We start from the raw sequence: 18,059 nt of genomic DNA, 5'->3' as shown, positions 1-18,059 counted from the left end.
GAAATGGTATTCTGATAGACGTTGGTCTGCCATGGCCTGTTTCCCAAAGAAAGAATTTTGAATTTCACACAGATACAATTTTGAATTTTATCTTCAAGTTTGCATCTCTTAAAAAAGAAAAAAAAAGTTTGCATCTCCTGCACAGACAACTGCACCCCTTGTTTCATTAAATTACTTTTTTGGATCGTCCCTCCATCCAATCATCGCTCCACCACAACTCTGCCAGGTTCTCAGACCCCAGCGCTGGAGTTCAGCTGGCATCTCTGCCAATACCCACAGATGTGTCCAACACTTCCCAATAGAAGTTTTGAGCAAATCCATTTCTAGCCTGTTAAAACAAAGACATTGTAGCTTTCAACGTAAGTGGCCCAGTGAACTCTAAATTTTACATTAAACAGTTTGAAATATCAACTTACATTGGCAGGGAGTAGTCCTGCTTTACAGGGCACTAAAGACATTGCACAGGTTCAGAATTGAGAAAATACAAACTCTGAGGCCAGAGGACAGGAGTCAGGGCCCAGCTATCACCCGGGGCAACGCTGACCCTGGTCATCATTCTGGGAGCTGGGCTCCACCCTCCAGCAGGAAACGCTGCTCCAGCCGCGGTTCCACCACTTTTTCCACCAAACAGGCTACATCCTCCTTTAAGCCTCAGTGCATTTCACGAGCCGCCCCAGTTCCTGGAGCTCAGCCCAAACCCACGTGCAGCCTCTGAATCAAACACCCTGGTTCACGCCCCGCGCTTCGGCCCCGCCCCATCCTCCATTGTCCCCGGAGCCCGGGCCGCCCCGAGCCCCGCCCAGCGCCCGCCGCGCCCCCTTTGCGCCCCGCCCCCTTTGCCGCCTGCGCACGCGCAGTTACTCACGGATCCGGAAGCGGTTAGTGCAGAGGGGAGGGAACCCAGGCATCTGAGAAACCTTTGGTCTTTCTCCTTAAACCTCCGCATCTCAGCCCACAGTCCTGCACGTGTGAAGCCTGAGGGCCGAGGAGACCTTGAAACCCCAAACCCGCCTCCCATCAGCGGTAAGCCTCGCGTCCCAGTGAGACCTGCCCGGAAGGCTTCGCTGCGGATTTGAGACCCCGCGTTACCTGTCGCTCTAACGGAGTCCGCCCTGCCTGTGATCTCCCCTTCCTGGGGCCACTGCTCACTGCCCACGCGTAGTTTTCCTCCTAAAACCTTTCACTGGCCACCCCACCCTGGGCCATTAAAGTCTTGGGAGATGGAGTCAAACCCTCTGCTCCTTCCGCAGCCTCGCAGTGGCCTGTGGAGCCCGGATTCCTCCCTGGCCAGGGATTATTCGGACATCCCCGCCCCCCTTCCAGATGCCCCCCTGCTCCCCATTTAATAAGTAGGATGCCGGATGCCGAGGGAGAGTACACTTTTCAGTGAGGTGGGATATAGAACAGAAGAACCGGGGTGTCCCACCAAGCTGTCACCTCCCCCCATGCAGGGATTGGCTTCGTGGAAGCCGTGACTGCGACGGGGTGGCCATGAAAGGGGTGCAGGAGAAAGAGATAAGAAGAAATAAAGTAGTGAGAGGGCAGAAAGGTCAGTGAGGGGGCCCATAAGGAGATAGCAAAAGTGAGGATGTGGAAGGTCCTTGCAAATCGACTGCAAGTATGAAAGAGAGACTCGGGAAAGTAGTAAATGGAGAAAAAATAGAGACCCAGTGTTGCTTAGTAGTTGAGTGTCGACCTATGAACCAGGAGATCATGGGTCAGTTTTCAGTCATAGCACATGCCCAGGTTGCCAGCTTGGTCCCCAGTGTCAGCCTACAGGAGGGAGCTCTCTTATCATTGATGTTTCTATCTCTTTCTATGTCCCTTCCTCTCTGAAATCAATAAAAATATATATTAAAAAATTGAAACGGTAGGTCTCATGTGAAGTGTTCTTACATTAGCAAGAGCAATGATTAAGATGTGTTCGGGAGTACAGTTAAGAGAAAGTGAACATGAATGTGATACAAACAATCTTATGTCTTGACAGGCTTCTAGAGTATGCTCCTTCACTTCATTTGTAAAAATACAGTGATGGAACCACTTTTCTGCCGCTTGTCCCTTAGGGATTGAGGTTCCACTCATCTATGGACAGGGGAGGAGGGAGATTATCCTGTTATACCATGTTTCCCCGAAAATAAGACATCCTCCGAAAATAAGACCTATTTACAGGTTTCCTTCTGAGTGAAATATAAGGCATCCCCCCGAAAATAAGGCTCCCCCCCTAGGCTAAACATGAGAGATTTGGTCCACTGATTCTGAAAGAAATGGAGTCACAAGAAATTCACTAGGAAATTCAGAAATTGGATTGTTATGATGATGTTCCAGAAGATGATGTCATGATTGTCATTGAATAAATGAGTAAATTTTTGATACTGTAGGATTCACAGTTTGTCTGGTTTGTGTTGACAACTACCGTACTACCATACCATATACAGGTAATAAATTTCCTTTATTTTCATTTAACAATAAATGTGTACCGTATTCTTCATGGAAAAATAAGACATCCCCTGAAAATAAGACCTAGCGCATCTTTGGGAGCAAAAATTAATATAAGATACTGTCTTATTTTTGGGGAAACAGGGTAAGACGTGCCCCATGGGAGGGGTATGAGCAAAGAACTGGGGACCGAGTGGCATTTTGGAAGGTTTCTGAGGACAGGATTCTCACAAGAACCCTGTTGCCACCAAGTTTTCTCTTCTCCCCTGTTGCATCTGCACAGTAGCTACAGGCCTGGCCAAACCCATTTCAGGACAACCCCATTTCTAGGAATCCACCCTGGGAGCCTGCCCTCTAAAAGTCCCTACCTCAAACCCTCACATTACCCACCGGGCTCAGGTGTGTCTGATCTAAGTATCTCTAGCCCACTGCTACCTACAGCAGGTCACCTGCACCAGGGCACTAAGCAAAGATGCTATTTCATGGCCCTCACTGCCCACCTACAGAATCATAACTTTTTAGAGTGGGACCTTGATCCCCAGCAGTTCTGTGTGCACGTTAAAGCTGTAGAAGAAGTGCTTAGCTAGATGGTGCCCTTCCATTAGACCATTTGACGAGTTGTAAGAAATAACAGTGCCTGTGCCTTCCCCCTCAGAGTTGAACAACTGGTCTGGGTAGATCATTGTCATTTTGGTGTGGTGCTCCAGGTGATTCAAAAGTGGGGCCAGTGTTCAGCAGGAGGTCTCCCTACCCCAGTGCATTTGTGAGAGTTGACAATGGGCTTTGGTCCAAGGTCCTCTCTTGGGTTTGGGAGGAACAGAAGTGCAGCCCGCTTTCTCATTGCTGGGTCGGAATTTGGGCACGTCTGTCGGAGGGGAGAGCAAGGGAAGACAGGAGAGGAAAAAATTACGGTTTGGTCATCATGTAGCATCTCATTGTTTCTTAATCTCTCCTGTGTCAAAGGGCAGGGGAGTGTGACATTTTTCATCATTCCAAGTCCCTCTGCCTGTGAGTGTGGTGGAAGCACGGCGAAGCCTCAAGATGCAGGTGTGATTGGTCTACATAAAGTCGCCTGAGAAAACTGCCCAGAGCCGGAGGAGGAAGAGGACAGTATGGCGGCTTCTCAGGTAAATGCTCTGTCTTGGCTCAGTTCTGTGTCTGCTTTTCCTTCTAAAGTTCATGTATTTAGATGGTGCAGACCATTGCTTCTCAATTTCTGATGATCCTGCAACACGAAGTTGTTTTCAACTGCTTACTTTTTTCCCCTTGTGATTCTATAAGTTCCCTCTTTAAAATGTTACTGTCACTTGGGGTTTTTTGGATTTCCCCAAGATAGAAATCAAGAGGAACCTCTAGAGATGTATCTTGGGAAATTTTCTTAGGCTTATGCTCAAGCATAAGGGAGATAACACAGAAGAAAGGAAGGTCCTCTGAGCTGACTCAGGGGCTGGCTCTGCTTGGTGGCTCTCATAAGCAAATAGGAGGAGGGTTTGAAAATGGCCTGCTGGTGGAGACTTCCATTTCAGGGTGCTTTTATTTCCTTTACCAACTGGGTTGCCTGGTTGTTAGTGCCTGCGCTATAGGGGAAAGATGGCAGTGTATCGATAGTTCACTAGAGCCACCCTAGGAAGTTCATGTAGCACTCAAGCCTTCATCAGCTGCTCATGTGCGTCAGCAGTTTCAACATCTGCAAGGAACCAGACCTTTAGTCAGCTATCTCTGTGTTGTTGTCCACAGCTGTCTGTCCATTGTGTCCATCCAGGTCCCCTATGGGACATTAAGAACTCTCACCATAAATTAATGGCCATTGTGTGGGAGGAAGATACTTTCTTCTATCTTGTTTGTTGTTGTTGTTCACTGGAGATACTTGCTTTGCCCCAGACCTGTAAATTTTTATTGTATTTTCACCGACTTGTCACAGACACACTCTTCTTTATCACTGCTTTGTATTTTCAAAAATGTTTACAACTATCATAGTAATGGATGTTCAAGTGTGTTAAATTTATAAAATACAGATCAGCACCAAAGATAACTCTTATCAGATAAATAAAAGGCTAAGAAATCATAGCACTGCCCTAACCAGTTTGGCTTAGTGGATAGAGCCTTGGCCTTTGGACTGAAGAGTCCTGGGTTCGATTCCGGTAAAGGCCATATACCTTGGTTGTGGGCACATGCCCAATAGGGGGTGTGCAGGAGGCTGCTGATCGATGTTTCTCTCTTCGATGTTTCTACCTCTCTATCCTTCTCCCTTCCTCTAAAAAATCAATAAGATATATTAAAAAAAGAAATAATAGCACTAATATATTTTTTTTAATTTTAAAAATATATATATTATTGATTTTTTTTTTTACAGAGAGGAAGGGAGAGACATAGAGAATTAGAAACATCGATGAGAGAAAATCATCGATCAGCTGCCTCTTGCACACCCCCTTCTGGGGATGTGCCCACAACCAAGGTACATGCCCTTGACCAGAATCGAACCCGGGACCTTTCAGTCCGCAGGCCGACACTCTATCCACTGAGCCAAACCGGTTTCGGCAGCATTAATATTTTAAATCATGGTGTGTTTACCTGCCTTTTGTGTTTATAAAATACAAAGACAATCATTCACAAAGAGATTTGTGACACTGACATTAATGTTGATTTTATTGACATGAACATTTTATTTTGTGTTGCATTTAATGTGTACATGGTTTCCATTTTTATGTCTGCCTCTTTGAAGAAAATGCTAACATTATTTGACCTCTTCTTCTTACCTTCTTGTTTCTATTCTTTACAGTTACAACAGTTGTGAATATTAATGAGGATTGTGTCTGTGTACTGGTCTGTGATCTTATTGACAAATTCGAGGAAACGTTTGGAATAACACCCACACTCTACCATTTTATGGATATTTTACAAAATATTTTCATAGAAAAGGATGAATAGCCATGGCTCACTTGGTTGAGCGTTGACCTATGCACTAAGAAATCATTGGTTCAATTCCCCATTAGGGCACATGCCCTGGTTCAGTGCTCAATCCTTGGTAGGGGGTGTGCAGGAGTCCGCTCATTGATGTTTCTATCCCGTTGACATTTCTGTTTCTTTGTCCTTCCCCCTTTCTCTCTTTCTAAAAATCAATAAAATCTTTTTTTTTTTAAATGAACAATGTTATTGTTTTTTGAATACTTTTGAGATTTATTAATTAATATATAAATAACTGTTAAAACAACTGTGGTTGATAGCTTACTAATCTACGAGACCTGTAAATTCCATAAAATCTTATATATGAATTTTTTTCTTGTATTTTCTTCTCCTGTAGTATCCAAAGGTACAGCACATGTACCAGAACATTGGCATCTATAGTTATAAGTGAGCTGGTTAAACATATATAAATTCAGGCCCCACCCAGAACTCATTAAAATTTTTTTTTTTTTTAAATATACTTTATTGATATTTTACAGAGAGGAAGGGAGAGAGATAGAGAGCTAGAAACGTCAAAGAGAGAGAAACATTGACCAGCTGCCTCCTGCCCACCCCCAATGGGGATGTGCCCGCAACCAATGTACATGCCCTTGACCGGAATCGAACCCGGACCTTTCAGTCCACAGACCGACGCTCTACCACTGAGCCAAACCGGTTTCGGCTCATTAAAATTTTTTATAAGTGCTACACTGTGCTCACTCAGAATGACTTTTCCAGCTAAGAAATATGTACAGTTGATCCTCTATGATTCAACTATAGCACTAAAAGATGGATATGCTTGTGTTGATGACTGTATTTTTAAAATTTATCTTTCAGAAAAGTAAAACTTTTACTGTGGTTTTGCGGCTCATATGCCATCTTCCTTTCTAAACATTAGAGTATATTAATGTCAAAGTGATGCCTTTGGGTAACTCAGGATACTGTCCTAAGTCTAAACTGGTTCTATTAACTTTTCATTTTGGGTGACTTTATGACCTCTGCCCATGGTCAATTGAGTAATGCTTTTCTTTTAATTTCCTTTTAATTTCAGGGACAGCTGACCTTCAGTGATGTGGCCATAGAATTCTCTCAAGAGGAGTGGGCGTGCCTGGACCCAGCTCAGCGGAAACTGTACATGGACGTGATGTTGCAGAACTACAAGAACCTGGTATTCCTGGGTGAGGACCACTTCCTTCCAGAATTTCTCCTCCACCCGCAGGATTTTCTTTTCTTCATTAGTACAGTGTCTTCTTATAGCTTCTGCTTTTTATGATAGAGTTTCAGATACATGTTATTAAGTAAAGCAATTGGGTTTTGCTGGTGCAGGACAGAAAGGCTTCTGATGTACTTGGAAGTGGAACTCAAGATTTGAAAACTTTAAATGTTGTCGCCAGTACTGTTAAAGGTTCTGTCAGAAAATAATATTTTGGGAAATAATTTTTTAAGAATATTCTGATATTCTACAATGTCCTATCTTCTTACTTGAGTACAGGGCTGGATTGGAAATTAGAGATTCTCCATTGAACCCATATTCCTTTGTCTTTTTTAAATAAGTTTTTGGTTGTTGTTGTTTTTAATATATTTTTATTTGATTTCAGAGAGGAAGGGAGAGGGAGAGAAAGGTAGAAATATCAATGATGAGAGAGAATCATTGATTGGCTGCCTCCTGCACATCCTTTATTGCAGATCGAGCCTGCATCCCAGGCATGTGCCCTTGACTGGAACCAAACCAGGGACCCTTCAGTCCCCAGGCTGACACTCTACCCAAGGAGTCAAACTGGCTATGGACTATGTTCCTTTTTCTAATAAACAGGTGTGTCTAAGCCAGACCTACTCACCTTTTTGGAGCACATGAAGGAGCCCTGGCAGTTGAAGAGAAAAAAGACAATACCCATTCATCCAGGTAGGCGGGAATCAAGGAAGCATATGATCCAGGTGAGAGGCCGAAGATCAGATATTATATAATGGTTTGGAAGCATCTGCTTCAATGGACCTGATTTTTGAGAGGGTCGCGTTTATTTCTGTTTTTGTCTTCGAGCGACAGATCCTCTCCAACACTTACTCTCCAACATCATTTAAGGATTCTCTTTCTGCTTCCATCACATTTGCAATGAGAGCCAAAGTCCTCCTGAAACAGTGTAAGGGTGGCATGACCTGGCTACTCTTGCATTTCTTGGTGAACCTGGGGAAGTCTGTGCACGTTGCTGAGGAATTTTAAGTTAAACTAATTTTAAAGTTCTGTTTTCTGACTCATTCAAATAATTTGGGAGGAAAGTGGTTAAGATACTGGAATTTGGTCTCAGATCCCAGGAACACTGTGGGTCAGTGTCCAAGTTGTCTTATTCTTTCCTTTGCTTAATCAAGTCTTTTGCTGATGTTTCTATTGAATATTTCAATTCAGGTACTAACTATATTCTTCATTTCCCAATATCTATTTAGTTCTTTCTTATACTTTCTGTCTGTTTGCATTTTTATTATTGTCATGCCTAATTTTGATTGCAATAATTAGTTTCTTTTGTTTTTTTCCCCCCAAATGAGCCCTTTTAAGGCCCCCCCCACCCCCATATCTTTGTCAGGTAATTAACATATATTAATTAACTTAGGGTTATGTTATGGAGATTTATTTTATTCTTCTGGTTGGATTGTTTTTCTGTTTCTTCATAAGCCTTGTGATTTTTGTTGCTCTCCCATTCTTTATAAACTTGCTTTGTATAGGAGAACAAAAATAACTATCAGCTGTGGTAGGTTTTTAATGGCCTGTCACACCTATTCTGGAAAGTGTAATTGGTGTGTGTGTGTGTGTGTGTGTGTGTGTGTGTGTGTATGTGTGTGTGTGTTTAACTCATTTAAAATTTTTTTTTCAATTGTAGTTTCCAATATAATATATTAGTTTTAGGTGTGTACCCCAATAATTAGACATTACATAGTTTCTGTGCTGGGGCCACTTAGACAGAGTTATGGGGGTATAAACTGGGGCTAGATCCTGCTTATTTGAGAAATTGTTGTAAAGACTGAAGCATAAGCCCATTTAGGTTGTTTGTATGGAAAAGCCACTGGAAACAACTTTGGTGGTCCCACAGGTTTATGGGCTGTGGTGTCAGGAAATATTCAGGGTGTGGTGAAAAGTGTGAGCCAAGTTGATGGAGACTCAGCTGTGGCTCCTATTTGCTAAGTATGTGGGTGAAAGGCTCAAAAAAGGAACAATGGCTTCTACCAAGACTTATGCCTGGGAGAAAACTCCTTCTCCAGCTCTCATCCTTCAGGTCCAAACTTTATGTCTCTGGTGCCATTTGAGCTTCTGCCACAGCACTGGAGCTCACATGGCATGAATCTGAATAAGTCAGAGCATAAGCTCTTTAAGAGGATCGCCTAGGGATCCATCAGCTCTCTATCTCACTCAACCACAATCTTTACTAGTTTTTACAGCCAGAGTAATGGGAATATCTCTTCATGGCATTGGAACCCTGGGCTGGCAGGCCTTCTGTGGGGCAGAGACCCTTTACTCCTCAGATGTGACCTCTGCAGCCGATATGTCATTGGTGATTTTTATCCACCACATGGGCCCAGTCCTTTCTGTGACATTGCATCTCCTACCAGTCTGGATAAGCCTTCCTTATGTCCTTAGTTTTACAACTTATTCAGTTGGGTTTCAGTCAGTTCTGAAAGATGCTTTTCCTATAGTTTCGTTTCTGTGTGTGTGTGACTGTGTGTGTGTGTGTGTGTGTGTGTGTGTGTGTGTGTGTGTTTTATGTGGTTGTGGGAGGTTGCCAGTGTCACAATTACCTACGTCTGTCTTAATCAGAAGCCTGCATGTGTGAGTTTTGTGTAACTTCCAAGTTTAAAACATACTTTGCTTTTATTTAGAGCCCATGATATTTTCCCATTCCTGTGTCAGAAAGGGTGATTAGGTATTATGGGTAAATGTAGGTAACTTGTTTCCCTCTTTGATATGACTTTTTTTATTTTGTGCTTTTTGGTTGATATTGTGGTCTTTGAACTGGCTTCTGAAGTACTTTAGAAGGTAATTGGGTCAATAATTGTTGGTAAGTTAACATCTCCATGGAGGAAGAAAGTTTTGTGTTTCCTATTCTTCTATCTCACTGGAGTCTTCTTACAGGTATTAATTCTGTACACTTACCTAAGTATATTTTATAATTAATTTGTTATATTTCAGCTATATCTTCTCAAGTCACCCAGGGTTTGTTGCCAAAGTCAAGTGTAGAAGTATTCCAGAAAATGTTACAGGTAAGATATAACAGATGTGGCATTGAGAATTTACACTGAATGAAAATTTTTTAATGTGCAGGGGATTATTTAGAGAAAAAAAACCTTGTTAGTCATGATGAATATGGCCAAAGTGGGGCAGTTACCCTCTACTTGACATCAGTTACATTGGCAAAATAATGTGTTTCTGAACCAAAAAATAAAAAATAAAGAAAAAAGGGTAGTCTTAAAAAAAAAAAAATAAAGAAAAAAAATTTTAAAGTATATATTCTCTGCTCTGGCTGCTGTGGCTCAGTTGGTTGAAGTTTCACCCTGAAATGTTGTGGTTTTGATGCTGGTTGAGGTACATGTAAATTTAGGGTCCAATCTCTGGTCCGGGTGTAGGAAGGAGGCAATTGACCAATCTTTCCCTCTCACATCAATTTATCTTTTATGTCTCTCTCTCTCTCCCCCTTTTTTTCTCTCTAAAAATTAATAAACATTTTTCTCATGTGGGAATTAAAATAAATAAATGAATACATATTTTCTGAAGAAAAATTTGTAATATCGGATAAGTCACCTAGTCCACTGTGCAAATAAGTTTTGAATGATTTAATGTGGCATTTGATTAAACAGTCAAATATTTCTAAAAGTGTGATATTTAAAAAATGAAGATACAAGTTATAAATGAATTTGTAAACCCCTTAACCAATTTTGTATTATTGTTTCATGGAAAAATATTTTTTTTCCCAAAGTCTATAATTTTCATAAATGTGACTGGATATATATACAATATATATCGTATCAGAATAGGCAATTGGGAACAATTGTACATATGCAGAGATATTAGAGCCCTCACTAAAAGTTTTTATCTCTTAAATTATTATCAGAGTACATATAATGAAGAGAGAAGTCACCAGTGCAATGAATCTTGGGAAAACTTTAACCAAGGGTCAAATTCTAATAACTATCAAAGAGCTCAGCTTTCACAGAACAAGTATAAATGTCCTAAAGTCTTTGAAAAACACTCAAATGTTTTTATACCTCAGAGTATTCATACTGTAGAGAAGACAGAAAGATTTAGTGAAGGTGCCAAGTCTGTCAACCAATCATCAAATATTACTGAACATAAAAATACTGATATTGAGGAGGAGTCTTTTCCATGTAATCACTACATGAAAGTGTTTAGTCAGTCCTCTAAGTTAAATATACATAAGGAAATCCATACTGCAGAGAAGCCTTACAAATGCAAAGAATGTGATAAAGCCTTTAGATGGCAGGCAAATGTTATTTTACATCAGAGAATTCATACTGGAGAGAAGCCTTATAAATGTAGAGAATGTGGCAAAGCTTTTATCCAGAGCTCACATCTTACTCGGCATCAGATCATTCATTCTGGAGAGAAGCCTTATAAATGCAGAGAATGTGGCAAAACGTTTATCCAAAGCTCACATCTTACTCGACATCAGATCATTCATTCTGGAGAGAAGCCTTATAAATGTACTGAATGTGGCAAAGCTTTTAGCCACTGTTCAAACCTTAGCCATCATCAGAGAATTCATACTGGAGAGAAGCCTTATAAATGTAGAGAATGTGGCAAAACCTTTATCCGGAGCTCAAATCTTACTCAACATCAGAGGATTCATTCTGGAGAGAAGCCCTATACATGTAGAGAATGCGGCAAAGCCTTTACCCAGGGCTCACAACTTGCTAAACATCAGAAAATTCACTCTGGAGAGAAGCCCTATAAATGTGGAGAATGTGGCAAAGCCTTTACCCGGGGCTCACATCTTACTCAACATCAGAATATTCATTCTGGAGAAAAGCCATATAAATGTGGAGAATGTGGCAAAGCCTTTAGCTGGTATTCAGCCTTTTCCAAACATCAGAGAATTCATACTGGAGAGAAGCCTTATGAATGTAGAGAATGTGGCAAAACTTTTATCCGGAGCTCAAATCTCATTCAACATCAGAGAATTCATTCTGGAGAGAAGCCTTATACATGTAGCGAATGTGGCAAAGCCTTTATCGAGGGCTCACAACTTGCTAAACATCAGAAAATTCATTCTGGAGAGAAGCCCTATAAATGTAGAGAATGTGGCAAAGCCTTTACCCGGGGCTCACATCTTACTCAGCATCAGAATATTCATTCTGGAGAGAAACCTTATAAATGTACAGAATGTGACAAAGTCTTTAGCTGGTATTCAGCCTTTTTCAAACATCAGAGAATTCACACAGGACAGAAACCCTTATAAATATGGAGATGTCACAATGTTTTCACATCATGTTCAAACCTTTATAGCATCAGAGCACTCAACTAGAGAGAAGTCTTGCAAACACAGAATGTGGCAAAGCCTTTATTCACCACTCACATCTTACCAAATATGTGAGAATGCATACCTGAGAGAAGCTTTACAAATGTGAAGCTATAGCTATACTCAATATTGGGAAATTCATGGTGAATAGAAGCACTCTATATAATAAAAGCCTGAGCGACCTTTATGGCAGAACAACCAGAATAACTGGCTGCTATGATGCTCACTGACCACCAGGGGGTAGACGCACAACACAGGAGTTGCTCCCTGGTGGTCAGTACGTTCCCACAGGGGGGGCTCATGGCTATCGAGTGAGCACAGTGGTGGTGGTGGGAGACTCTCCAGCCTCCGAGGCAGCGCTAAGGAGCAGTGAGCCAAGCAGTAAAGAGCAGCGAGCAGGCAGGCGGTAAGCAGTGAGGAGAGCCGGACTGTGAGAGGGATTTCCAGCTGTTGGAGAGTGGGCATAAGTCAGCAGGCAGCTATCCCCTGAAAGGTCCCAGACTGCGAGAGGGCACCAGTTGGGCTTTGGGACCCTCACCCCCACTCCAATGCACAAATTCTGTGCATCAGGCCTCCAGTATAAATATAAAGATATGGAAAAACTTCCAACCATTGCCCAAACCTCACTAAATATCATACCAGAGAGAAGCCTTACAATGCAGAGAATTTTATAAATCCTTTACCCAGTGTTGAAACCTTAATCAATATCACATAATTTATGCTTTACTGAAAGAACACAAATATAAACAATGTGGCAAAACCTTTGACCATTGCTCAAGCCTCAATCTACTTTAGGGCTGTGGTCGCCAACCTTTCAGACCTCATGGCCCACCAGTGATTTGTGGACCATCGGTTGGTGACCGCTGCTTTAGAGAATTTATAGTGGAGAGAAACCTTGCAAATATAAAAAGTTCAGCAAAGATTGTTTTCAGCATTTACTGGTACATCTTAACTGCCACATAAGTATTTTTACTGGAGAAAACTTAAAAATGCTGAAGAATGTGCAAACCCTGTACCTGGACCTACAATCTTTCTGCATATCAGAGAATGCATACTTATGAGAAATTCTACTTTTTAAAAAATATATATATTTTATTGATTTTTTACAGAGAGGAAGGGAGAGGGATACAGAATCAGAAACATTGATGAGAGAGAGAAACATCAACCAACTGCCTCCTGCACACCCCCTACTGGGGATGTCCCTGCAACCAAGGCACATGCTCTTGACTGGAACCAAACCTGGGACCCTTGAGTCTGCAGGCTGACACACTATCCACTGAGCCAGTCCGTTTAGGGTGAGAATTTCTACCTTTGTGATAAATGTTAAAAATTATTTTCTCAAAATTTGTATTTCAGGAAATAGAATTTGTGCTTGAAAATGACTTTAATAAAATTAAATGTATAATATCAGAGAATTCATAGTAGAAAGTAGTAAGTCAGTAACACTTCAAATATGACTTTAAATCAGAATACTATTTTAGAGAATCTAGTAAGGAAAGTTACATGATTTTTTAGTATAAGTCAAAATACCAAGGGAATGAATATTAGGACAAATGTAATTGTCTCCATGGAATCCTTGTGTATTACAACAGTTATTTGTGGCTTTTTGAAACAAAAGTATTAATGTGATTTATATCTCAATTCATTTCGTCATTTTTTGAATGCTTATAATGTATGTTTCAACTTAAGGCAATACAGTGAGCAATACTTTATTTAGACTATGTGTGGACTATGTGTTTATTAATAAAGGTGAAGTAGTTGAAATATGTTAAAATATGCAATTTGTAATGCAGTGGAGTGTCATCATTTACTCACAGGCCTTAAACCTTAAATAATGTATAAAGAGTTTACCCATAATTTATCTTTTTATTCATTGTGCCTGGTGGGACATTATGATGGTTACAAAAAATATCTAGTGGGAGAATTGTTGTGGGCTTATGTAAAGGTCTGTGGTGTTTCAGCATTATCATTTATTTTGTATAGTTAAGAACTGAACTCCCATGAATCCCTACTGCACACAGACACCAGCTTACAGTGTCACAAATGAATGTAAGTTTCTGATATGACTTCTCCAGCATTTCTTGTGAACAATAGTCTTTTGTGTACCTCAGGGCCTTCGATTTATATGCCCTTATATAAGATTTCTGAAGAACTAGCCAAACCTTGCTGATTTTGCTTTGAGTTGAACAATCTGGACCTAGTTCGAGAGCCCCACAGCACTCCACATAGTGATCCTAATTCAGGCCTACACTTTTGTGTACTGCCACTCTCTTCCTGCATTTTGTTTTGTCCTGACTGTGTTAGCCCCTACAGGCATGCTGTGTACTTCCTCTATGCTTATAAGTTACAAACTTTTAATTCCAAATTTCCTGTGGTCTTTTGAGTAACTGCTGGGCACCATCCAGTACCAGTGGACTTTCCTTACAAACGTTAATTTTACAAAACCTAAAGAAGTATGATTAGAATCCTTATTTTTGAATTTCTGCATGTTCATTACATTTTATCATATATAATAAAAGGGTAATAGGTAAATCGACGAATGGTGGAACAACCAGTTGTTATGACTCACAATGACCACCAGGGGGAAGAATACTCAACGCAGGAAGTTGCCCCCTGGTGGTCAGTGTGCTCCCAAAGGTGAGCACTGCTCAGCCAGAAGCCCAGAAGCCAGGCTCACAGCTGGCGAGCGCAATGATGGTGGCGGGAGCCTCTCCTGCTTCTATGGCAGCTCTAAAGATGTCCAACTACCAACTACAAGCCATCACTTGGACATCCCCCAAGGGCTCCTGGACTGCATGCAAGAGGGCACAGGCTGGGCTAAGGGACCCTCTTGCCCCCATTTCTGAGTGTATGAATCTCATGCACCGGGCCTCTGGTATATAATATATTATACATATGTATATATATATCATATGTCCTTTTTCTGAGTCTACATAACAAATAGATATATTTGGTTTCGTTCTGCACTGAATGCAGTATGTAAATACAGTAATATAAAAATATAACTTAGGAGTAAGAGGAATAATGAGGAAGAAGTTTATGTGTATGTATATACTCATATCTTCAGAAGAAAAGGGAAGTGGTGGATTTAAATGGGTAATTTAGAAATATTTATAATTTTATAGCAAACTAGAAACCTTACAATATTAGGGGGGGATTAAAATATAATGAATTTGGAAGGATTAACCTTCACTAAGCATGAGAAACTCCTAGTTGGGGAAGGTGTCTTAAAATATTAGTACAATGAATTAGGCAATGTATTTTACCAAAAGTCAAGCATTACCAAACGTCAGTAAATATACATTTTAAAAAATCTTAAATATATATTATGCATGGCAAAGTTCTTATCCAAATCTCAATACTTTAGGGATCATGATGATATTAAGTTTGGAATGAAATCTTATAAATTTTATGAGTAATGATGTTCGAACATTACAAATGTTAAGTAAAATATAATGAACATGGAAAGACTATAACCAATGCTTAAAACTGCCTTTATCTTATTCTTACTGTTCAGAAATGTTCCACATGTACAGATTTGAAAGAAATATGTATTTCATGATGGATATTATCTCATGGATATTGCCTTAAAATTTATTGAAGGTTTAAATGAACCTTTGGAAATTTGATAAGATTGCTTTATTTTTCTTTAGGGTTCATCTAAAATAGGATAGAAATCTCTACCAAATGCCCTTAGAAATATTGTAAGAGTATTTGATAGGTGGAAACAAAATCAAGTGTTTTCCAAAGGGATTATTATGATTTATTATCCACACTAAGAGAATCTCATAAGTAGAAAACAAACAAAAAATATTAAAAGTATACAGATAAAAACACTCTAGTTACTCTTGTATAAAGTGAATTAGAAATTGTATTATATACAGAAGTTAATGACAAATGAATTACGATGGCAGAAAAGTTTATCTCAACAAAGGTATTTTGAGTTTTTCATTCTCAAGTGTAGAATATATAAATACCAATATAATTTATATTTATTTTGTAAAAGTTATTGCTGTATGTATTTTAAATAGATGGTGACCTAGCCCTAGCCAGTTTGGCCCAGTGGATAGAGCATTGCCCTGCGGACTGAAGGGTCCTGGGTTCGATTCCGGTGAAGGGCACGTGCCTCTGTTGTAGGCTCCCGGCCCATTGTTGTTTCTCTCTGTCTCTCCTTCTCTCTAAAAATCAATGGGAAAATATCCTTAGGGAAGGATTATTTAAAAAAAAAAAAAAAAAAATAAGCCGAAGTGGGTTTGGCTCAGTGGTAGAGCGTCGGTCTGTGGACTGAAAGGTCCCAGGTTCGATTCCGGGCAAGGGCAAGGGCATGCACCTTGGTTGCAGGCACATCCCCGGTAGGGGGTGTGCAAGAGGCAACTGGTCGATGTTTCTCTCTCATCGACATTTCTAGCTCTCTATCTCTCTCCCTTCCTCTCTGTAAAAAAAAAAAAAAAAAAAAAAATTAAATAGATGGTTACCTAAATTATCACTGATAGATCCTCCCTTCCTCCAATTGACAGACGGATGTAAATTCCACCTGCAGCCAGACATTCCTGAGCACTGAACCACCAATCAGCTCCTGCCAAATACCCTAAGCCCCTGGTTCCTAAGTCCCTAGGTCCCTAATCATGTGCCTTATGTGAAACCACCAATCAGCGTGTGCTGAGTGCCCTAAGCCCGGTCCCTTCTTTTTCCTCCCCTTAAAAGGTGGTGCACCCCAGCTCTCTTCCTCTAGAAGCAGCCGGCAGTGGTACTTTTCTCTTCAATAACACCTGTGTCCTGGCATCCCGGTCTCCGGCCCACTCTGTTTCATCTTTCAATCACATGCTTCATCCTTCCAGCTCTTATCCTTGTGTTACCTAGTTTATTAATATTAAAAATAGGAAGAAAGCAAAGGAAAGGCCAGACTTTATAAGCATGGTCCTCTTGGGAATCTCACCAATAAGCTGTGAGTTCACTCTCACCAGGGAACTACAGGCTTATTCCCTGCAAATCACTGGGTGAACAAAGGGGGAAATCTGTGCATGTGCAGTGAAGTCGAGATGGTTAGGGAAAGTGCTTTCCTGTCAGTCTAGCCTGGGAACAAAGATTATTGGCAGGAGGGTGGACCCCAATGCAAGCCCAAGCACATCCGGGAATGCATAATCCCCAGACAAAGGAATTCTCTTGTTCCTCTTGCTTGCTTGCCTTTGTACCCACTTGCTCTGTGACTTGCACCACCCGGCAAAGTGTCCCTAGAAGCTGCATGGCCCATGGCTTTGGGGACCCCATGCACAACAGGCTGCAGCTGGGAACACAAGCTAAGCTAACCAGAGCCGGGACTGGATTGTGCCTTAACATGGGACGGAAACTCTGGGCAGTGGCTTTGTTTCTAGAGGACTGAAGACAAAGATGGGACTTTTCCCATGGTGGGACAGAGGGAGACGGACCTTGGAAGGGAAATCCCTTAATGTTACCTCATCAATCATGCTTTCTGGATACCTCACGCTCCAGTGGGGGCCTCAGGAAATTCTTGTTCCAGTGTCACCCCAAGAGCTCCACTTGCACCAGCAAGAGGTAAGGACATGAAGGACACCCCCACCCATAACACAAAATCCTCTGAACCTGAGCACAAGACTGAGTCCAGGGTGACTGGGAAATAGAAATGGAAGTAATGGGCTGATATATGTCGGGATGTGGTGGCATATTTTGCAAAAGTAGAATTTTGAATTTCACATTCAAGATTGCATCCCCTGAACAGACAACTGCACCCCTTGCTTCATATCACTGCTTAAATTAAAAATAAAATAAAATAAAGGTAATTCATGAGACCCCCTCCACAACTTGCAATGTTAGTGCAGTTTCCCAGACTCCAGTGCTGCGGTTCAGCTGGCATCTCTGCCACCCAGGCCTGTCCACCACCCAATTCCCACTCGCAGTTTTGAGTAAATCCGTTTTCAGGCTCTTAAAACAAAGACACTTTAGCTTTCAACTGAAACAGAGGACTCTACATTTTACATTCAACTGTTTGAAACACCAACTTAAACGGCAGGGAGTAGCCCCGCTTCACAAAAGAAACTGAACAGGATCCGAGCTCAGAAAATACAACCTCGGAGCCAGATGGCCGGGAGCCAGGGTCCAGACACTGACCCTCCCAGCGCCGAACCGGTCCCCTGCGGAGCGCCC

General features: G+C 41.3%; 1 protein-coding gene across 3 annotated transcripts; it reads left to right on the top strand.

Moving 5' to 3' along the window:
- The first annotated feature begins 870 nt into the window (after nt 1–870).
- Nucleotides 871–17,743, top strand: LOC311624529 (KRAB domain-containing protein 5-like). Of its 3 annotated transcripts, none has more exons than XM_084887901.1 (6): nt 871–1,023; nt 3,400–3,563; nt 6,431–6,557; nt 7,193–7,282; nt 9,554–9,624; nt 13,881–17,743. In XM_084887901.1, exons 2-6 carry the CDS (start codon nt 3,549–3,551, stop codon nt 13,899–13,901), a joined length of 324 nt encoding a protein of 107 aa, XP_084744027.1. In that variant the 5' UTR covers nt 871–1,023; nt 3,400–3,548; the 3' UTR covers nt 13,902–17,743. The 3 variants fall into 3 exon arrangements, with proteins under 3 accessions (XP_084744027.1, XP_084744026.1, XP_084744025.1); XM_084887900.1 differs by lacking the exon at nt 13,881–17,743 and adding an exon at nt 12,716–13,856; XM_084887899.1 differs by lacking the exon at nt 13,881–17,743 and adding an exon at nt 10,473–13,856.
- The last annotated feature ends 316 nt before the right edge of the window (nt 17,744–18,059 follow it).

The sequence above is a fragment of the Pipistrellus hanaki genome (assembly GCF_964339955.1).
Source record: "Pipistrellus hanaki genome assembly, chromosome: 6".
Classification (NCBI taxonomy): Eukaryota; Metazoa; Chordata; class Mammalia; order Chiroptera; family Vespertilionidae; genus Pipistrellus; species Pipistrellus hanaki.
The sequence above is the reverse complement of the archived record's forward strand: the minus strand, read 5'-3'. Positions and strand labels throughout refer to the sequence as shown.

What these genes read in the sequence shown, in the direction of transcription:
- LOC311624529 (XM_084887899.1), top strand. An exon ending in CAAGAACCTGGTATTCCTGG is followed by an intron (nt 6,558 to 7,192) that starts GTGAGGACCACT and finishes TCTAATAAACAG; the next exon opens with GTGTGTCTAAGCCAGACCTA. An exon ending in TATTCCAGAAAATGTTACAG is followed by an intron (nt 9,625 to 10,472) that starts GTAAGATATAAC and finishes AATTATTATCAG; the next exon opens with AGTACATATAATGAAGAGAG.